This window comes from Hydra vulgaris, chromosome 14 (assembly GCF_038396675.1).
Source record: "Hydra vulgaris chromosome 14, alternate assembly HydraT2T_AEP".
Classification (NCBI taxonomy): domain Eukaryota; kingdom Metazoa; phylum Cnidaria; class Hydrozoa; order Anthoathecata; family Hydridae; genus Hydra; species Hydra vulgaris.
The window spans coordinates 34,750,697-34,775,000 of NC_088933.1; the positions used below are offsets into that span (position 1 = coordinate 34,750,697).

Consider the following 24,304-nt stretch of genomic DNA (forward strand, 5'->3'; position numbering starts at 1 on the left):
CTACACTACAGGAGTATGGAGTTGAAAAAAAGTTATAACCCTAATATATATATTAGGGTTGTCCACTATGCAATTTTTTTTCAAAATGCCGGTATTGAAGTTTTTCCCATTCTACTATTAGGGTAAAATTTTAATAACTATTCTAGAGCCCCTCAATGTCCCAAAGACAAGCCACAAATTCGTGTTTTTAACAGTAGCAAAATTGCACGCATTTATTACAAATTTGGTTAATAACATGATATCCATCATCCACAGGAAGACCTAATACTCGTGCATCTACAAACTTTTGGCTAATTAGACCATCACCATCAATAACTGGTTCAAACCTGCCTGATTGCCAACAAGTTTTCAAATTTTTTCTTTTCTTAAGACACAATGAAGAAAATGTTCGAAACCATATAAAAAAATAAGAAATTGGTCATATAGTTATTGTCACTATGGCTACTTTGTGGAACATAGCATGCATCAAAATGAAAACAAAACAAAATTGTCTGTTGGACTTTATGGCACTTTGGAATGAGTGGCACAGTTTGTCTAAGAACAAGAATAGTGAAGGTGATCCGGGTGGGAAATGAGCCAACTTCTTGGCCAAGTTGGATTGTCTTTTCTGATGCCATTGACAAAATCACAAATGCCAAACTTCTGTCACAAAAGAAAGATAATGTAATTGCTTTCTATTTAGATCAAAAAAGAGACAGAAAGGCAACCATGGATGGTCATGATAAAATTTTTGAGATCAAGGCACAATTGCAAGCAGTAAGACACAAAATTTATACTAAGCAATCAAGAAAAAGAAAGTGTAGAATATGAAAGCAAACTGGATGACCAGGATAACGAAGATGAAGAACAAAATAGTGATCAGGGTATTGCAATTGCTGTTACTGAACTAGATGCAGGAATGAGGTAAGACTGAAATTATGAACCTCAAATGGATAGGCAATCAGAATTTGTTAATCTTAACATACCCAAAAGAATTATGCAATGTGAAGAAATTACATCAGCAGTCAACAGATTAAAGCAGCTGGTGGAAACTTACACAATTTTGATGTCTCCAGATCGACATCTCATTGAAGCAGAATGTTAAACCGACAGAGGATTGTTGAGAATGTTATAGATAGCGCCAGACTTAACACTCCTTAATTTGGTACTCTTTACTGGGATGGAAAACTGTTGAAAGACATAGTAAGTGAGCAACATGAATAGTTAGCTGTGCTCCTGTCAGGAGCTGCGGAATATAGTGAGGGAAAATTGCTAGAAGGAATTTTTCCTGCTCATTCTGACTCAAAAGGAAAAACTCAAGTCAATACAATATTGGATCTCCTAGAAGCTTGGGATCTCAACGACAATGTTGTGGCATTAGTATTTGATACCAAAGCCAGTAACAATGGCATCCACAATGGTGCTGCTAAACTGATCAAAGAAAGCTTAAGTAGAAAACTTATTTACCTTGCTTGTCAACACCATATCTTGTAAATTTTTGTCTGAGCAGTATGGAAGAAATTGTTTGGAAATATTTTTGGACCAGAAAAAAGAGTTGCCAATTGAAACTTTAGAAATTAAAGGCACCTGGTTGAAAACCATCAAAGAACAGACCATAAAGCATGTGACACATCTACTTGCAAACGAAAATGATGCATTATTTCCAAAAGACGACTATCGTAAATATGCCAAAAACACCCTCATCATATTTGGGCAAACTCCCTCACATAGTGTACATTTTCTGAAACCAGGAGCCATCCATCAAGCATGGTGGATGGCTTGTAATATCTACGCTGGCAAAATGTTCATGTTATCAAGACAAATGCCATATGACCAGGAGATAAAGATCAAACTTTTTAGAATGAATTGATTTCTTTCACTTTTCCACCAGCTTAGACAAATGCTAGCATGGGATACACAATAAAGAGCTGCTGCAAGGTGTAGGTAGTCACAGACAGCAATATCCTGTTTTTGAGAACAAAAAAAACACTGGGACAATGAAAAAACTCATTGTCCCAGTGTTTCCATTTTTTCAAAATTTGTTATTATTTAGTTCATAGCACAGAACAATACTGAGTCAGACTGACAAATAAACATATGATTTGCAAGCGGGCATTGACTTTTGATTTTTTTTTGAAATTAATGACAGTAAATGACACAAATGTGACTCATTGCCATTTTTTCCTTGCTTTTTAACTGAAAATTACCATAGTTTTAAAACAAAGAATGGGGCTTGACTTTGGGGGCATTAAGGGGGCTCTAGAATAGTTATTAAAAGTTTGTAAAAAATATCTTTACATAGTACCCTAAAAATAGAATGGGAAAAACTTTAATACCGGTGTTTTGAAAATAAATTTGCATAGTGGACAACCCTAATATATATATATATATATATATATATATATATATATATATATATATATATATATATATATATATATATATATATATATATATATATAAAATGAGCAATTGCCTAAAGTAAGAGCTTTTGTTGCAAAAAAAAAAGCAATTGCTCAAAATCTTTATTCATTTATTTGAGCAATTACTCTAAAAACTCGGAGTAAAAGCAATTGCTCATTTTTATTCACCTGGCCTATTAGCTTGTGTGCTAGCCCATGTTTCTTTGTTTAAAGTGTTATGCTTCTTTTTAAAGGTATGTGAGTATATATATTTTTAGAATTGTTAAATTTGTTTTTTAACTGTTTCATCTTTTTTATTGCTTTAGGTTAAAATATACAGACTGATACTATTTCACTATTTTAACAAGTTTGTTCATTGTAGTTCTTTGTTTAATTAAAAATAATTGATGTTATTAAATATTATTTTATATTTTTAGTAAACATCTAAGTTCATTTCATAATCAATTTGCATTTATATTTTTGTCATATTAATTTGTATCTTATAAGCAAATACATACATAAACTTATAAAAAGATTTCAATAAATCCTAAATCTAAATATATTAATTTTTGTAATATTATCTTAAATATTATTTTCCTGAAAATTTTAATAAAATTAGTTGAAACTTTAATCAATTTTAAACAAGTTGTTAAACTAATAGTTCAAATTATAAGGTTTATATATCATATATATTCTAAACTAATTACATATGATTTTGTTTTTAATATATATTGCTTTACAAAAGACATTTTGCTTTACTTTTTTTTACTCTTAAAAAGTTTTGTAATAATGTCATATAGCTTAGAAGAAAAATAAAATTCAACATTGTGTTTTTGCTTTTATTACCAAATAATATCTCTATTAATAGGATTGCAGCTTTATTTTTTTTAGTTTTATTTGAATATTATCATTTATTATTTATCTATTTACAGATATGTTCTTATAAATATGTTTTTAAAACAGTAGAATATTATTTTTAATATTTTTATTTTATTTATTTTGACTTTGCTCAGTTTCCTTCTTTTGTTTAAATAACGGTGGTACATGAAAAATACTTATTTAATTCTTTTGTTCATTTAGAATTTTAAAATAAAGAGTAAATAGTTTTTTAGAAAAAATTGCATTTCTAAAGAATCCATTTATTTTTACTGCAGTAGTAATACTGTGTTTATTGATAATAGTGAAATTGGAATGAATGATATTAGGCTCAAAGAAATTATAAGTGTAAATACTAATAGGCAGTAGGGTGTGTCAATTAGACAACTAAAACCCTATATTTTCAACAACAAAAAAATTATATGAAAAAAATATTAGGATTTCATAAACGAAATGGAGTAATACTTTTAAAAATATTAGGATTTCATAAATGAAATGGAGTAATACTTTTAAAAATATTAGGATTTCATAAATGAAATGGAGTAATACTTTTAAAAATATTAGGATTTCATAAATGAAATGGAGTAATACTTTTAAAAATATTAGGATTTCATAAATGAAATGGAGTAATACTTTTAAAAATAAATTAAATTAAGTAGTAGCTACATTTTTTTGGGTTTTTATGTATTCTGTTTGTGAATATTTTGAAAATCATTAAAACAATGACGTAGTTCGTTTTTCTGTTTAAAAATTATACTTTAAGTGGAAGAAATTTATTTCGGACCTATTAGGAGATATTTTTCAAAACTTTACGCTTTGCCTGATAAAAATAAATTTAAAATAAAATTACTTTGATTATTGAAAAATTAAGTTTTAATAAAACAAATGGCACCAAAAATCACAAGAAATTTATCAGCTACTCACTTAAGTAGATATGTTGGAAAAGGAAAACTTCTTTTACCATCTGAGCTCCCTACTGCAAGGGATATTTTACGCTATGGAATATTTTTGAGAGAGACCAGTGACCTTAACAAAAGAAACTATACTGTTGATAAACTAGTTAATGATATGACTCTAGCTTTATCTGCTCAATGGAAAAAAGCTAATTGCAAGTTTTTACATCCAGTAATTATTAAAGAATGTAGTATTAAAGTTAAACTAAAGTATTTGTGGGAAACTGCAGTTAAAGTTAGCCTAGGAAATGCAAAAAAATCAATAAAGGATACTCTTTTTCCAAAAATGGACAAACTCTTCGATATTTTGTCCTGTAAATGTTTAATAATGTTTTGTTCAGAGTATGGTTGTGACAAGGCAAGGTTAAAAGGGCCTAAGAGAAGTTAGCTATTGAATTAGCTAATAAATTTAATAAAGACCTTGAAAATAATGTGGTTTCCTGTATTTTTTTTTGATGGCAGGAAAGATAATACAAAAGTATTAACAGAATTTGATGGTACGCATTTCCCTGGTCTTCTCAAGGAAGAGCATTATTCTGTCATTACTGAACCAGGTGGAAAATATCTATTTAATTTTGTTCCTGATAAGACTGAATTGTCTGTGATCTTCACACAAATGAGTTAGGTTTGTGACAACAAAATGTGGAAATAAGTGGTCAGGAATACTGGGAAAGATGTTAAATTCAGCAACAAGTCTTGAAATTAATCCCAGATTTACAAAAATTGATATTGGGCCTGCATTAATAGTTCTTAGCCCTGAAGTTATAAATGGTTTAAGTACTGATCAAAGCTATGCTTACCGAATAACAAAAGCAATAAAGTCTGGTGATTTACCTCAGCAGTTAGCAATGCTAGAAATAGGACCTGTTTGCCATAGCAGATGGCTCACTACGGCATTAAGATTTTGCAGGACATGGGTTTCTCAGCATGGCCTATATGGTATCAACCTTCAAAATCTTACATGGAATGTTGAATATATTGTAGGTGTTTATATTCCAAATTGGTTTAACATAAAAGTTAAATCATGTTGGGTTGAGGGACCAAGACATATTTTATACAAATTAGAACTCCTCAGAAGCCAGAGGGAACCGGTTCTTGATATTGTAATGCCCACAATTAAAAGATCAGCTTGGTATGCACATTCAGAAGCTATTTTACAAGCTATGATATGCAGTGACAGTAAAGTAGAAAGAGGTCAAGCTGTGGAAATTATTCTTAAACTCCGTGAAAAATATTATGTGCAGTCTAATACTGGTGGTTATAGCCATAGACATCAAAGAACACCTAATATTAACATTGATGCTAAAAATCTTTTTAGTCTGATAGACTGGAGCAATAATATAACAGAACCACCTTTGACATGCAATTTTACATCTTCTGATATTAAAGACTTAATTGATAACCCCATGGTTGTTCCCCAATGGAATTCACATACACAATCAGTTGAGAGGTGTGTAAAGATGGTCACAGAAGCTGCAGGACATGTCCACACATCAGAAAGAAGAGAAGCTTACATAAGAGCCCAATTCATTAGCAGAGAGTTGATGTCTGCTAATAGGAGCGAGAAAGACATGATGGAACTTCTAAACTATAGTTAAAGTGATTTTTATTTTTTTATTTTGTGTTGAGCTCAAAAAATATATAACAATATGTTGTTGTTTTAATATTTAACATATATGTTTATATTTAATGAACATTTAATATTAAATAGATTGCTTATTATTTTTATAATATAGTAGTGTTTTTTAATATTATTAGTTGTCATAACATAACAAATTATATTTTTAGAGACAAAAATATATAGCCTTTTTCTAAAATTATTTTATTTTATGAGAAAGCACATATTATAAGGGTAACACAAATTATAGGGATATTTAACAATAGAGCACAAAACCACCCTAAATGTAAGAAGCCCTAAAATGTATATTGTAACACAATATTTTGGTTTTTATAAGGATATTGTTACATATTTTACACTATTTTAAGCAGAATTTTGTAATTTTTTTTGTTTAACCACAATAAATGGAATACTTAGAAATATTAAAAAGAAAACTGTTCGAAAAAATAATTCAAAACAGCCAACCATTTTTTGGTGTGTGCTCACTGAGTAGTATACAGAATAGCAATAAACAGTAAAACTAAAAATTAAAAAAAATGTAGCTAGCGCTAAAATTCAACAAAACGGAAGGTTACATTTCTTAATTATATATAAAATCCTAATATTTTTTCAATATAACTTTTTTTAAATAAATTTTTTTTATAAATGACACACCCTAATAGGCAGCCTTAAAATAATTGCATTGAAATAAAAGAAATAGAAGTTAAAATAGAAATTTTTAATTTCAAAAAATTTATTAATTTATAAAATAGAAATTTTTAATTTTCTTTTACTTTATTTACAGCTATTTATTTACATGGCAACCTATGAATCATAGGTTGCCATGTTTAAGAATATGTTATCAAGTTCTACATTGTGTAAGTAATCTTTGGTCAGATCAAGATATTCCCCCAACATATTGTCAAAAGCATATCTTTGACCCAGTTGCAGCAATGGATTTTAAAATGCAAAAATGTGACAATCATCTATGCTTACATAGCTTAATGTTTCATTTGCAAACTATAGTTAGTGAAGTTGCAGCTGTATTTGTTGGAGAAGATGGTGTTCCACCTGTTTCCATAAAAGTTAATTGAAGGGCAGTGTCTTGCTTTTATAGAACCAAAACAAACTAAGATTACATGTTCATGTAAGGCTTTACATGAACATGCAAACAACCTAAGAAACAATCATAATGTTAGAGCAGGGCACGTTATAGTTTTGTCATCAGTTTATGAAGGAAATTTAAAGAAAACTATAAAGCTATGACTGTAATTAAAAAGTATGGTAAACCTTTTTATTTTGCCTGCAACCCAATATAGTGGTGTAAGATAACTGAAAAAATAGACAAATGTATTTTCAAATGATATTAATTTCTTTTTTTGTTTTTTTCTGATTCACTCAAAAAAAAAGGCTGCAAGCAACCACTAAGTTGGGAGTTACTAGAAAAAAAGAATAGAGTTATAGAGTAAGGAAATGGTTGAAAAAATGGAAATATAATATGTTCAAAGTTTTGTGTATGTTTAAATTGTCTTTTTCTATGTTTTAAAGGTGGTGTTACTTAGCAGTGGGTAGAGCAAGATTGTTATTCTTTTCTGTTTGTTTTACCATTGATATTCCGATTATTTTATCAAAAACTTAAATAAAATGTTAGCTTTGTCATTTTTTTTTTTAACAACTCTATTTAGAACTTAAATACAACGTTTGTTTTGCTGTTTTTATTTTAATTATTTTAGTTAAAATTTAAATAAAGAATTTGCTTTGCCATTTTTAATTAATTTAAAATAGCATATAAAATTAAGTTTTAAAATTATGAGGTCTGCAAAAATTGATAACGTAATGGCTGATTATATATCTTATCTTTGATGATAATATATAATCAGCCATTACGTTATCAATTTTTTTAATCATATACAGTGGTAGCGCACTTGCCTCAGAAACAAAGAGTCTTTGGTTCAAACCCCACCGCTGGGCAAGTTTAGCGACATCGGTTTGGAAGGAGGCGTGAACTTCCGATTAAATGCTCAACTGCGGTGCTCTGTGATAAGACCGTAAGGATTTCTTGGGGCACCTAAATAAAATTAAAAAAAAAAAATCTGTGGAAAAATAGGTTTAAATATCACAAAGAAAAATTTAGTCATGATGCAGCTGTTATTTCCTTGTTTTGTCATCTTTACAGCATACGGCTTTTTCAGAAAAAAAATAAAATAGAAAGATTAATAATAGTAAATTAAAAACAAAAAAGAAAAAACTTTAAGTTTCATGCCTAACAGCAATCATCAGCCATAAATTATGCACTTTTCTATGAACGAAGAAGTAGTATTGTTTTAATAAAATAATATATTAAACAGTATATACATATATATATATATATATATATATATATATATATATATATATATATATACACACATATATATATATTTATATATATATATATTTATATATATATATATATATATATATATATATAACAATTTCAAAACGCAAATACACAAGAAGCCAAACTTGGGACAAATATATAAAAAAAAAATTTCTAATGTGATTATATTGGTAAAAAAAAGTTTTTTACATTGTTGTGTGTATCCTGGTTTTTTCATAATTGTTGTTTAAATTAAAAAAAGATTTTGCAAAAAAGTATGCAAAAGAATAATTTTGCGCAAATATAAAAACAAAAAGAAATAAGTTTTTGTTTTTTGCATAATTGTTGCAAAATCTTTTTTTATTTTAACAATTATGAAAAAGTTAGGATACACAATAATCAAAAAAAAAATTTGGACCATTATCAGCACAATAGAAAAAAAAATTTACAAAATATCAAGATTTACCTTGGGCTCAAAGCAGAATTATTTGGGAACTATTTGGGTCAATTTTCAGGTTATTTTGCTGCTTGAGCACAATGTAAAAATCAATCTTTTTATTTGTAATCATATTTTTTTTTTAAATAAAATTATAAGTAAATAAAAAACAAAAAAAAAAAAAAAAAAAAATAGATAGACAAATTTCTATTATAATGTCTATCTTGTTTATAAAGTCTAATTTGTCTATCTAGTATTTTTTTTTTTTCTTTTTCTTTATTTACTTATAATTTTATTTTTTTGCTATTTACAGCATCATAATTTGTATTATAAATTTTATTGGTTGGTAACAATTCTATTTGTCTGTTATTATTTCTCTGTAATTTTTTCTTCAAATTTTGATTTTATATTTATATCCAGAGTTTTAAATTTTATCTTTTGAAAATGTAGTATGTTAACTACGAAGCATGTCAAGATTAAAAAATATTGTGTTTTTCTTTAAAATATGTTCACATTTATTGCAATTGCATTGCTCAAGAAATATAAATAAATAAATAAATAAATATATATATATATATATATATATATATATATATATATATATATATATATATATATATATATATATATATATATATATATATATATATATATATATATATATATATATACATACACATATATATAATTTATATAAGACTTACATACCCTTCATACAATAACTAATCTCAAATCCAGTAACATAAGACTTAGGTGGTATCCATTTAATATGCAAGCTTGTTTCAGTCTTTTTTTCCAATCTGAGACTAATTGGCGCAGAAGGAGCTGAAATTTTAAGAAGGTAATTTAGTTATATTTTCATTCATATATACATATATATATATATATATATATATATATATATATATATATATATATATATATATATATAATTATTATTTTATATTTTTTTATAGCATTAAACATTTTTTAACTAATAATTAAAATGTAACTTTAAATGTATTTTTACAAAATTTTTTGATTATTAGTTCTTTTTTTAAATCATTAAATGCTAAAGGGTCTTGAGGCAACCCTAAAAATATTTTTTATTCAAAAAACTTTTAAATCGTTTTTTAAATTAAAAAGTTTTATCTTATCATATAGAAAGTTAAGGTGCATGCTGCAGATTTTAATGACTGGTAGTTGTATATATAATATATATATATATATATACATACATACATACATACATACATACATACATACATACATACATACATACATACATACATACATACATACATACATTCATATAAATACAACCTTCGAAATTAGGAAAAATTAGGCTATCATGACATCATTACCAAAACGACATATTTATATATATATATGAAGAGCTTATTTTCAAAACGCGGTAAGCGTTAAGTGGATAATTTTGAAGAGAAAGTTAGATACCTTTAAGTCATGTTTGTAACTAATTAATTAGGTTTAATTTTTTTTTTTAATTTAGGCTCTAAAAATTATTTATTTTCAAAACGCTGTATAATTTTTTTAGTTTATTTTCAATGTGCTGTATATTTTTTTGACCAATCCGTGCTTATATAAAGTTAACTCCACGCAAGCGCAATAGTCATATTTAAATAATAATAATAAAGATGGCTGATTTGGATGGTTTAGATGAAAGTGTTGTGTCAACGTTAAAATCACGAAGAAAAAAAAAAACGATGCTCTGCAAGAGAGAAAAATAAGTTATTTAGTCATTCAAGCGGAGGAAAAATTCTTACTATATCATGTAATCATGTTTCAGGTTACTGCAAAGTGAGTTTTTTTAATTTAATGATCTTCGTATGTTGAAATTATAATTTAGTTATGAGTTTAAAGTTTTATTATACACAATGTAAGATTACTTGGTATAATTTGTGTTTATGGCAAAATAATTATTTATTGATTGACTTATTTCAGGCTTGAGATATAAAAAAGGATAATTTGCTAAAACATCATACAGAATTCTATAGTATTGCAAATAAAGTCACAAGATGCTACTATACTGTCAATGCTTAATATAATCAATGTTAAAAGAGTCAGAGTGAAATATAATAATCGAATAAAGTTAAGAAATATGAGTATTGAGTACTTTTTATGCTGCGAGGGAATTAAAGTACGAGTTTGCCAAGCTTCATTTTGTTCAGTATTGTGTAAGTATAAAATTACTTTACTTTTAATTCAGAAATAGAATGTATATTTTGTTAAAAAAAATTAATGAGTAAAAGTTAATATTTTATTAATTTATTCCAGCCATAAAATCTGATAGAGTTTTAAGAATTGCAAGACACTGGTATGAACATGGAACAACCAGACCTGAAAATAGAGGAGGAGACAGGAAGATAATAGCTTTTTCTGAAAAGAAAGAAGTTATTAAAAACCATATTCAGTCTTTTAATTGCAGAGCAAGTCATTATGGAAGAAAAGGTGCTCCAGGACGTAAATATTTGCCCTCTGATTTAAATGTAAAGCGGATGTACGAACTTTTTTTGGATAAAAACAATGCTTATACAGTAGCTACTGTAGGCTACCATTATTATTATGGGGTGTTTATGAATCATTTTAATTTAGCTTTTGGATACCCAGCAACAGATACATGCTCTACATGTCAAACATATAAGTTGGCTATGAAAAACCAAAATATTACTGATAACCAAAAAAAATTAAAAACTGCTCTTTTCATTCTTCATCGAAGGAAAGCCAGAAAATTTTATAGTCTTATCAATGATATTCATCCCAATGAGATCACTATCTATTTTCACATGATGGAGAACCTTGTACTACCAAAATTATCAATCGGAGAAGCCTACTATTCTAGACAGCTTTATTTTTATGTCCTTGGTGTTGTTATTCATAAAGGTGATAAGTCTCAGTCTGTTAACGATATATATTTTTTTACTTGGATGGAGTGTGAAAATAGGAAAGATTCGAATATGATCTGTTCAGCTATAGAACATCTACTTAAAAATGTTTTAAAAGATAAATGTTTCAACGCCTCGTCACTTCGATTGTTTTCTGATGCATGCTATGGCCACAACAAAAACATAAATATGACATGTATGCTTCTAGCTCTAAGAAAACAATATTTTAATAAACTGCAGATTACACATACTTTTCCAGAACGAGGTCACTCATATCTGCCAGCTGATCGCGTGTTTGGTCAAGTTCAGCTAGATATTAAAAAAAGAGACCAAATTTTTGAGCCTAATGAATACATAAACATACTTAGCCGGCATGGAAAAGTCATGGTTTACGGGCAGAATTGGTCAGCACATGACTTCAAATCAGAAGTCAAAAAGTATGTCATGAGCAAAAAAACATTTAAAATCAGTGAAGCAAAAAAACTTCTTATAAATTCAGACAAGCTCGAAGTAGTTGCATTTAGTTACCATTCTGAGCCAAAATCACACAGTATCCTTAAAAAACGGAAGAAATGGGAGACATTTAGACCGCAACGTTTGGAATTAAATAACTGTGTTAAACTTGCTAAGAAAGACAATGTTTTTCGTCTTCTCGGTCTTGTAGGAGCAGAAAGCAGAATACTTAGTATGTATAAAACACTACTCTGTAATGCCACTGAAGATAATGCTAGCCTTAGTGAAGAAGGTAGTTCATAATTTGATTTAAATGTTTTTTAGCTGTGAATTTTGTAAACATGTTTAATTTAAGATACAAATATTTAAAAAAATTTCCAGCATAACATGATTTATTTTGTTGTTTTTTTTATTAACGTTATTGAATACAAGATAAAATACTCATTAACACCTTATATATTTTTATAGTTGCACTTGTGAGTTGTTTAAAAAAAGTTGATTTATATTAAAGGAGAACAAAATTTTAAGGTAGATCTTAGAATGCATAATAAAATAATATTATGTTTCATTAATAGATATATTTTATTAATGAAATGGATATAAAGCATTTTGTTAATAAATAATACTTGGATATACAGCGTTTTGAAACAAAACAAAAATAACCACTGAAAATATACATCGATTTCATACCGCTCGATTTCAGTAGACATTATAGTCTTATTAATAAAGTACATGTTTAACTAAATCAATAATAACTTATTCCAAAATACTTAATTTCTTTATGCAGGAGAAAAGTTCGATTTACTCAAAACCCAAAAAATGGATTTACAGCGTTTTGAAAATGAGCTCTTCATATATATATATACATATATATATATATATATTTATATATATATATATATTTATATATATATATATATATATATATATATATATATATATATATATATATATATATATATATTGTTGCTGTTTTGATAATGATGTCATGATAGCCTTATTTTTCCTAATTCTGAGGGTTGTATTTATATGTATGTATGTGTGTATATATATATATATATATATATATATATATATATATATATATATATATATATATATATATACATATATATATATATATATATATACCTTATCAATACCGGTGATTTCAACTTCCCAAACATCAAATGTAAAAAAGGATGGATATACACCTCAAACACTGAAACAAGTTTAGATACAAAGTTTGTAAACATCATCAATAGCCTATACTTACATTATGTCACTAAACCAACCTTTATTCAATACAGCAGGTGTTCAAAAAATACATTTGACCTAATAATCAGCGAATTGGCCAACCACACAAGTGAGATTGATGTTGGTCCTCCATTAGGAATTTATTCACTGTTTTCTTTCCTGGCACCATCAGTTAACAAATAACTACACTAACTATAATTGTTTTACTAGTTTGAAATTTATTTATAATAAAGGACATTATATTCAACTTAACAATTACTTAGCCAAGTAGAGGTGGGAAATCTTATTTGAAAACTTAGACGTCGATCAAAGCTACCATATTTTCTGCAATATCTACAAAAAAGGCTGCAAAAAATTTATTTCATTCATTTCTTTTAAACATAAGAAACGACAGCTACCTTGGTTAGGGATCATCAACAAATTATGCCACAAAATTTTTGACCATTTTAGACCATTCCCCCCTCCCTCCCCAAGGTATTCCAATCTGTCTTTACTATTTAGTCTCACAATTAAAATCTCAATTTGCTCAACGTACTTTTGCTTCTCTTTTTAACATTTTATTTGATTATAAATCTGTACATAAACACCTTGAGGCACTTGACTAATATAAATCTACTGGAGAAGATAAAATAAGCCCATACATTCTTAAAGCATGCGCCAGTATAATACAGCTCCGCTTGCCATGATTTTCCAAATGTCAATGGAACAAGCAATTGTACCAAAAGCATGGCTTTTTGCTAATGTAACCTTATTGTTCAAGAATGGATCCAGGACTGACCCAACAAATTACAGACCAATATCAATTACTTCTGTACCTTGTAAAATAATGGAAAAAATGGTTAAAGATAAAGTTATGCCTCACTTAATATCTAACAATCTTCTATCCCAATGATAACACAGATTTGTCAGCAAAAAATCCTGCATTACAAATTTACTTGAAGCTATGGATTTTTTGACCTACACTGTCTCACAAAAGTTACCTGTTGATACCTTATTACTTGATTTTGCAAAAACATTTGACAAGTTGCTAATAAAAGGTTACTAATAAAGCTAATATATGTAGCTCATAATGAAGAATCGTATGGGATTAAAGACAATGTCTTAAATTAGATTAGTTCTCTTTAAAACAGAACGCAACATGTCATCATTGAAAATGTCGCATCTGATTGAGAACAGGTTGTTAGTGGCTTTCCAAAGGGCTCAGTTCTTGGTCCAACCCTAATTATAGCCTATATTAATAATTTACCAAAACACATTAGCAGTAAAAATAATTGCAAAATGTATGCAGATGACACAAAGGTCTCAGTTTAGTTAAAACATTAGAAAGACAACATTGTCTTGTAATTCAGTATATTAAGGGATTGTCTATAAATTATGATTCTATAATTATCTATAATTATTATTAACGTTGAATTTCACTAATAAACAAAACAAAAAAGATCAGAAGTTATTCTCTTGTAGAGCTTAAAATTAAATAAAAAATCATAATAGCTCATTAAGTTTAATGAAAACGTCTATTGAAAAAGTTTATTAAAAATTGTCACATAGAAGAGCTTAAAATTACTTACTTTTTTTAAAATAAGTTGTTGCGTAAAATTTTTTAGTGTTGCATAATTTATTATCAATCCCTAAGACTTTCTCTTTTTTTTTTTTTTAAAAAAAAAGAACTTTCATGTGTGCATCATTAAATGCATTCTAATAATGTTTTTTAATGTGATCCTAAGAATGATTTTTACTTTTGTTTGACAAAGTTAAAATATTTTTTTTTTTTACTTATGAAAAACAAAAGAGATTTAGTGTTATTAATGATTCAACCGCCCATTGATTTAAAGTGCAACTGTAACATTTAAATAATGATACATTTCAAATAAAAAGAAAATTTAATTTTAAAACTTATTTTAAATTGAGAAAAAAATTGCTTCAAAATGCAAATTTGCAGTTGTCACAAAATGCAATTTGTGTCAAATACCTAGTGCAAAGATGACTGCTCTAAAAAATTTTTTTGCTTTATTCAAGATTTCTTGCCAGAAACTCACATTAAAAATTAGCAGCAAAACGCCATAGCGATTGCAACAGCAAATAGCAAGAGTGAATACTTTGAATATTTTATATTTATAACAAATTATTTAGGTTAATCGCCATACCACAAATGTGTTTAAAATAAGAAAAAATATAAAAATGCAGGTGTAAAAAAATTTTTTTTTGAAAAAGTTTTAATAATCTAATCTTGATTTCTATTTAAAATTTGAAAATTTGTATTTAATTTTTTTAATTAAAATTCAAAATATAAAGATAATTTATTTCTATTAGTTTTGATAAATATTACCTGTTATAAAAATATCAATAAGATGACACCTTTCTTAATAAGCTTTGATTTATTTTGAATAGATTAAGGTGAAGATGTATATAGTAGTTCTAATGGCTAAAAGGTAATATAGTAGTTCTAATGGCTTAAAGTTATTATATTGGTTTAAGATTAAGAAATTTTTTTTTTTAATTTTGTAAATTTTTTTAATTCTTTAATTTTTCTACAATATGGCAAAAGATCTTTAAGAATTAAATCCCAGTGACAACAAACTTATAAAAAGAATTAAAAACCTAGACATATACTTTTCTGTAATTTTGATCACCCTTTAAAAGGAATAGTCAACCTATACTGCAAGTAATATTGAACTGCTATGATAAAACAGTAATATTGAACTGCTAAACAGTAATATTGAACTGCTATGATAAAAAGAAAGTCAGAGGGGGGAAGATGCGACCTAATATTTGTTGCTTAAAATTATAAGGCCTATTAAAGTAAACATCATAACAAGCTATAATGCCAATATTGTTAAATATGGCGTAATAATATGTATATGGACAAATTAATAATAGGTGAATCTAGAGTTGCATATAAATATTTTTAAAAAAACATTTTTTTGCAACTCTACGTCTATCTAAAACACACATGATGGATAATTTTTTATACACAACTTCTTGAACCATTTCAGTAGTTTAAAACAGAAAGGATCAAAAAAGATGAAGTTGAATAAAGATTTTTAAAAGATTAGAGACCAAATACAAAACTTTGACTATGATATTAAAGGCTGTAAATTCTACATTAATAGAGAGTTTAATAATTAATAATTAATTAATAAGCATTATCTCGAGGCAGTGGTAAAAATACAAAAGAATTTGTAAATAAAAAGTCTTAGGGAAACTTCTTTCCTAACTCATCACATTTAAAACGTACGCTAGAAACCTTACTTCATACCACTGCTTAAAAACATGTTACATGAATAATTAATGAGTTTAAAACTCATAATTTAGTTTTGAGTGATTTGTTTTAATATCTTTAAAGTAAATATTTCATAATTCAAATTCATAATTCTCCCAATCCTGTCAACTTTAAACTTATAGTAAACTTTGAAGCAGATTTTCTAGTAAGATTGCTTTGATTGTTTATAGGGCAGACTTTTTTTGGAATTGTTCTTGGAATTGTTTTTGAAATTGTTTTTAGAAATACTTTTAACTTGAAAATAAGTCATGAATAATTAATGACTTAAAATGCGGATGTTCAAAGTTTTTCATGCTTAACAATTTTTAAATTTGCAGTAGTAGCAAATTTGCTAGGGCTTGTACTAACGCCGTCTGGAGATAACACGTGCAAGCTTAAACTCTCTAATAATAAAGCTGAAATTTTACAAGTGTGATGCCAAAGTGCATTGATTTAGTATGTCTGATTATTTGGTATTGCTTTTATGTCCGATAAGAAACCTACAAAATGGATTTTGATGAATCAAATGAACAAATTAGTCACTTTAAGTCACAAGCCTTCACTATTAACTAAAAGAGCAAAGACTCCATGTTTTATGTGCTTTGAAGTAAGATTTTAGTTTTGAGCAGTCAGCCAACACTAATCTAATGTACATAGTGGAACTTACAATTAAAAGTTTGTTTAATGTGGTTGTTACATTTTAGGCCTTATATCTACATCCAGGAAGATATTGTTAAAACCTCATGTCAGTTTTGTCACAATGGTGTACATTGAAAAAACTCACCAGTCACAAAAAAGATAATTTGTTTGTTTCTACAACACAATAATCACTAGGGTCCCAAAAAAAAAAAAAAAAAAAGAAAACGATTGAAAACAATTGAAAAACAAAAATGATTGAAAAGTAAGTAATAACTAATGCAGTATCTAAAACAAAATGTTTTTTATGCATCACATACTTGATGTGCATTAAATTTGTTAATCCAGTTGCTCAGCTTGAGTAGGAGTAAGCCATTCAAGGGTAGGAGTGAACTGATCACTTGAAGTTTAACTTGATAATATTTTTAATGCAATTTTATCTATTAACTTTAGTTTATTTGTATGTTTTTATGTTTCTTTATGTGTATTTATTTTCATAAAGTTTATTTATGTGTATTTATTTTCATATTCGTTTTCTAAGTGTTATAATCGTTTGAACTCATAAAAGAATTTTAAAAGCCTTCAGTAAAGATATGGAAAAACAATAAATTTTAAAAGTATTATAAAAACAGCAAGATCTCCAATATCACATATAAAACACCACTTTTGGTGCTACCTGAAAGAATTGTTGGCTGATGAAAATAAGACACCAAATTATTATAATAAAAAGAGCTATCACAGACTAGAAATTGATTTGTGTGACCTTGATATAACCAGAGAAAAAATGATAAGTGAAATGTTTTTAGTTAAATTAGAAACATAAAAAAAGTCCTTGTATTATGTTGGAAAGTAAGGTTTAAACCATGCTATAGAAATTACAATCAGTTTTCTCCTTTGTTGAAGGTTCCCATTTTGTTTATTTAGTTCATTATTTTTTCAATATTATATTTAGTAAACTTTATTTTTAGAGAAATTAGAAATTTTTCAAAATGCTAAACTTTCTTATTGTAACATAACTACTTAATGTGATATAAAGTATCTGCTATTTACCTGTTTAAATCTGTTTACCTAGTTTCAAAAGTACCTGTACATACCTAGTTTCAAAAGTACCTGCCACTTACCTAGTTTCAAAAGTACCTGCTACTTACCTAGTTTCAAAAGTACCTGCTACTTACCTAGTTTCAAAAGTACCTGCTACTTACCTAGTTTCAAAAGTACCTGCTACTTACCTAGTTTCAAAAGTACCTGCTACTTACCTAGTTTCAAAAGTACCTGCTACTTACCTAGTTTAAAAAGTACCTGCTACTTACCTAGTTTAAAAAGTACCTGCTATATACCTGTTACATACCTGTACATACCTAGTTCAAAAAGTACTTGCCACATACCTAGTTTAAAACTACTACTTTTTTTTATGGAATTAGTTCTAGACAATACCTTATTTAAAATTTCAAATAAATCAAGTTAATGGTTCACTCCTACCATTTGTTTGGTTCACTCCTGCCCATGCATGGATAGCAATGAATCAGTAGGTACACCTGCATTATTGTTTGAATTGATAAAAATCTGGTGATATAATGATATATAGCCCTTTATTACTATTAGAAACTTAATAATCCAAGCTACCTTATAAAGATGAAAAATAGATAAAGAAAAAATAAATGATTAAAAAATAACAGACACAAAAGTTTCATTACTTTCTTCATCAGTCAAAATCTTTATTGTTTTCCCATTTGATATGCCCATTTCATTCTTTGCATCTACCCTAATTGAATAACAAGCTTTTCCAGATAGATTGGTAATACGAAAACTATATTCATATTGATAATTACCACAAGTATTTATGGGATGAAGATCTTCTAATGATATATTAAGTTCATCATTTAAATATTTGTAGACAATCTAAAAGAGACATTTAAAAGTAAATAAGACAAATAGTTAAACAAAAAATATCAATGCAAATAAAAATTTTATTAGTGAATTAAATACTTTTTACCTAAAAATAATTTTTAGGGTATAAAACTGATTATTTACTTAAAGTGGTAAAACATCCTTGCAAACTTGCAACATCAACTTACAATATATTGAACCTTATCTGCTTTGCTATGGTGAGGTGTACACCATATCACATCTAAGCTATTATTTTCATTGTCAGTGTAATTTACATGAATGATTTTAACTGGAGAAGGAACTATAAAAAATAAAATTAAATAAAAATTTAAGTGTAAATTTGATTTTAAAAACTTTGAAAAACATATTTTAATTTTATTTCATCAGTACATTAACTATATTTTAACACCTCAACTTCACTACATCATTACTTTGACAATAATTCAGCAATATTTTAAAGTAAACTGTATAGTACTTCATCTGTATATCTACTCTTCATCTACTTCATATAAATCTCATAACTATATAGAATTCCAACTGCATTTTTCCAACAGTAACTCATTTTCAAATTTTGTAATTTTACGCAAAACTCTGCAATGCTTTGTAAGGTTATAGTTATTCATCATCATGTAAATTTTACTTTGACTGTTTTTCTAAAATACACTGACTGTATTTTAAAATATACCATTTTATACAAAATACACCCACTGTATTTTAAAATATGGGTAATTCCATGTCTAATGACCCAGAAATTTTGAAAAATGTCACCCTATATCTCAAACTTTGCTAATTTTTACACAGTTGAGAGTAGTAAAATTTCCACAGTTGAGAGTACTTAGTAAACTGAAAGTGAATTCCTTGAAAATTTTAGTCTCTGGCTCCAAGAAGATCCTCAAATACGACCATTTTACTTTCTACTTAACAGATGTTGGCCAGGCCCCTCTTGTCGCTTCAGAATTGCAATGCTTATTTAGAGGTTTCAAGTTACATAATTTTAAAAATATTTAATCTTTTTATTTAAAAATTTGTACCTGGCTATTTTCAGGGGTGGCGAATCCAAGGAAATGATCAGGAAGGTAAAAAATTATTTTTAAGTATCTGTAATTATCAATTTATATAAATTTATTTAAACTTTTTATATACCTCTTTTTAATGCTCAAGAAACCCATGTGGCCTTGATGATATCAAAAAAATATACATTACATATCATTCTTTATTCATTGATCTTTCAAAAAAAGATTTTAATCTACAAGTATATGGATTTCCATATATGGATAATGGGGCACAAGGTCCCCATTTTTTTGTAGAAGTGTATTGCAATTAATTTTTCACTGCCTTCCAGAATAGCTGGAGCTCTGAAACTTCAGGCATTTCTGTAGTGCCAATGAACATGCATGTTAAAGTTATTTTCAGGGCCTGAGACACCAGGGGGAGGGCTGGGTCATAGGCCCCACTTTTTTGTAATGGAATCTTATAATAGATTTTTGACAACTTTCCAGACAAACTGGAGCTCTAAAAATTTCAGCACTTGTGTAGTCCTGATGAACATGTGTTAAAATTGTTTCCAGGGCAGATGACCTAAGGGCTGGGGCACTGGGAAAGATGCCCCACTTTTCTCCAAAAAAAAATTTTTTTTTTTTTTTTCATTTTTATTAAAGTAAAGATAATTTTGAAAATATTGTTTTCTAAAAAATTGTATGGTTTATATTTATTTCATTTGGTTATTGAATATTCTGTATTCAATAATCTTTCTTAAAATGTTTTAAGAAAGTATATATGCCTATAAAATTTTTGATTTGCAAGTATATGGATTAAAAACATTCATCAATATAATGATTTTAACAGAATTTTACATTGTTTAAATAAAAACTTTTTGAATTGGAACGAAAACAGACAAAACAACATTGATCTGTCAAAGAACAACAATTGATGTTATCAAAGGCAATAAGCAAATTAACAGCTCATTCCTACATTGCAAAATGTCAAGCAAGATACCTAAGGCAAAAAAAAGAAAAGTTGGCAAAAGACTGCTGTATTGTTTTAGGTGATTTTGCAGAAAACTACACACTTGTGATTCAAGATGAAATCTAAAGTTAGCATTGGCGCCTTGTTTAATAAATAGCATTGCTATTTATTAAACCAAAATAACCAGCTTAAAAAAAATCATTTTGCTTCATATCAGAAGATAATGAACATGGCATTGGTTTTGTGTATGAAGTTCAGACATAAATGGTTAATTATATAAAAGAAAATTATTTCAAAGATTTTTTTACAATATCATGCTTCATGTCATGGTAAATCTCCATGTGATTGTATTTGTGGCACTGTAAAACTATTAACTGCAAATGCAAGTCTACAAAGCCCATTCTTATTTTCAAGATTGAAAAAGAAAGATTTAAAGAATTTTTTTTTTTCTGATATTTAAAGTACTCAACCTAATCAACAAATTAACATCAATACATTAAAATTTGGTGAATTTATTGGCATGATAAATGAAATTGACAATACCGAGCAAGATGTTACAGAAACATTTATACATCTGCAGAGTCCTTTTAACAAACTTTTCTGGCTATCTAGAGCAGATGAGTGTTGGGTTTTAACTACCAACATAATTTGTATTATTGATGCACCTGTAACAACAACTGGGCATATGTATACTTACCTTAACTTACGTAATTTGACCATTGACACATATAAGCAAATCTTAACACAATCTTGATATATTTTTACTTTATAATTTTGCATTTTACTTTGTAAATAATTAAATAAAACAGAAGAAGTACAAACCAAAAAAATTTTTGAAGACAATATTTCAAAAGTTATCTTTGCATTAATAAAATATATATATATATATATTTTTGAGAAAATAAGTTTGGCATGGACCCAGTGTCATGGGTCATGGAGCCTTTGGTTGTCTGCCCTGGAAACAATTTTAACACCCATTCACCAGAACTACACAAATGCTGAAAGTTTCAGAGCTTCAGTTTGTCAGGAAAGTAGTGAAAAAATTATCTCAAGACTCCACTACAAATAAGTGCGTCCCCCCTAATGTCTTGGGGCCATGAAAAGATTCATTGGCACTACAAAAATGCCAAAACTTTTAGAGCTCCATCTAGTCTGCAAAGTAGTGAAAATCAATTGCAATATCCCGCTACAAAATAGTGGGGACCGTGCCCCATTACCCATATATGGAAATCCATATACTTGCAAATCAAAATCATTATATATTTTGGAAGATCAATGAATATAGAATAACATGTAATAATATAATGTGTACTACCAAATAAATGTTGCAATTCTGAGGAGACTAGAGGGGCTCTGCCAATATCTGCTAAAAGTAAAACAGTCTTGTTTCAGGATCTTCGAGCCAGAGGCTAAAATTTTCCTATACCTATTATTTGTTTATTTCAATATTTTTACGTTAAATAATTCATTTTGAAAAATTGCTTTAAGAGCAAAAAAATTAACATGCGCACCTTTTCCGCATACCTAGAGCTTATAAGAGAGTTATAAGGTTTGTTTTTCTCCTAAACACATATCATTAATAGCTCAGTGATTTAGTGCACTGTCATCAGTGTCATTTTGGGGGATTAAAGAGTAAATTTTGAATATTTTTTAATCTTGCTGTATTTATAGCAATATTTACAGCAAAACTTTAATTATAGTATATATCTATAATAATTATAGCAATATTTATACCAAAAAAAGTATAATTTAGCAAAAAAATTTTCTAATTGTTAAAATAAAATTCAAAAGTTTTCTCATTTTTATAGATTTATTATACACAATTGTTCTGCAAACTCAACATATGCTAAATATGTTTACATTTACAGACATTTTTATGCAACGCTATACATATGGCAGAACTAAAAAGATCTTAGATCTTAAAAAACTATAGACTATAAAACGCTAAGGGATCATCCATAAATTATGTAACGCTAAATTTATTTTCAAAAAAGGAGATCTTAAGTTCGATTTTCATTAAACTTAATGAGCTATTTCAATTTTTTATTTAACTTACAACTCTGTGAGGGAAAATTTTGATTTTTTGTTTTGTTCATTAGTGAAATTTAGCCATAAATTTAGAAATTTATGGACGATCCATAATCAAACTAAACTAAACTAAACAGTCAAATGTACTTTATTAAAATATAAATAAGTCAACCTGCCATTGATGTGTTCTCAAACAGTTTAATTTCATTGTAACATATTAGCTCTGTTCTATTTACACATGTTTTTGCTAGAAATTGATAAGCAGTATATGGGTGGAGGTTTGAAAATGTTATTGACTTTGTTTCCAATGTAACATTTGTGCAATTAAGCTTCCATTCATTAACTTCCTTACATACACTAGTGAAAGAAATATTATTTATTGATCCTAGATTTCCATGCTTTATAAAAAATGTAATGCTTGTTGCATTCTTATTTTGAACTTTGAACTCCAGTGTTTCATTAGATCTTGCTATAAGTGTAAAAATAAAAAATATATACAAACATTTATCTAAGTAAAAATGTTTATAACTAATTAAATTTTCTTTTAAATATAACCTTGTGTATAGACTTCTCGTTTTACAACATCACTGCAACTATAATTACTACAAGTTGCTAAATAAAAAGTGTACCAACGCAATGGTTGAAGATTTGAATAGTTATAAGAAGTAACTGTATTGTCCAGTAGAGTTTCATTTAAAAAAGGACCGCTTAAATAGTAATAAAAATATTTTTTTCCAAAATAGCTCGGTTTCCAATGTAGAAGTACACTAGTTTCATCTGAATCTGCCTCAATGGCTTTAGGCTTTGAATCTAAGATAGAAAAAACTGTGTAAACTTGCAACATTATTATAAATAATTAAAATAAAATATATATATATATGTATGTGTGTATATATATATATATATATATATATATATATATATATATATATATATATATATATATATATATATATATATATATATATATATATATATATATATATATATATATATATATGAGCCCCTGAGATGCATAGTGGTATAAGTCATTCTTATCTAGTTTTGAGATACAGAGGCATTTAGTAGACATCATATCATAAATCATCAAACTGTTTTAGAGGAAGTAAATAAAAATAGCATCATTATCGATATCATTAGACTTATACCACTCTGCCATGTAATAGAATAAACAAAATGCTAACCATTGGTGGCAATAACTCAAAATTTTGAAAAAAGTGACTTCTACCACTATGCATCTCATGAGCTCATATATATGTAAATAAAAAAAATCTATTGTGGAAAAGATTATGGATGGTACGTAGGTAGCTAGTAATAAAAACTATTTTAATACCAACCAATGTTGATTCATCAGCA

General features: G+C 27.4%; 1 protein-coding gene across 1 annotated transcript in view; it reads right to left on the reverse strand.

Annotated features, from left to right (window-relative positions):
• Nucleotides 1–24,304, reverse strand: part of LOC101239426 (receptor-type tyrosine-protein phosphatase F) — a 119,941-nt gene that overhangs the window by 76,899 nt on the left and 18,738 nt on the right. Inside the window, exons 4-8 of the mRNA XM_065817510.1 lie at nt 23,504–23,758; nt 23,121–23,417; nt 19,144–19,256; nt 18,763–18,967; nt 9,311–9,427 (exon numbers count right to left, since the gene is read on the reverse strand). Of these exons, the coding sequence (XP_065673582.1) occupies nt 9,311–9,427; nt 18,763–18,967; nt 19,144–19,256; nt 23,121–23,417; nt 23,504–23,758 (987 nt within the window). The remainder of the gene's footprint in view (nt 1–9,310; nt 9,428–18,762; nt 18,968–19,143; nt 19,257–23,120; nt 23,418–23,503; nt 23,759–24,304) is intronic.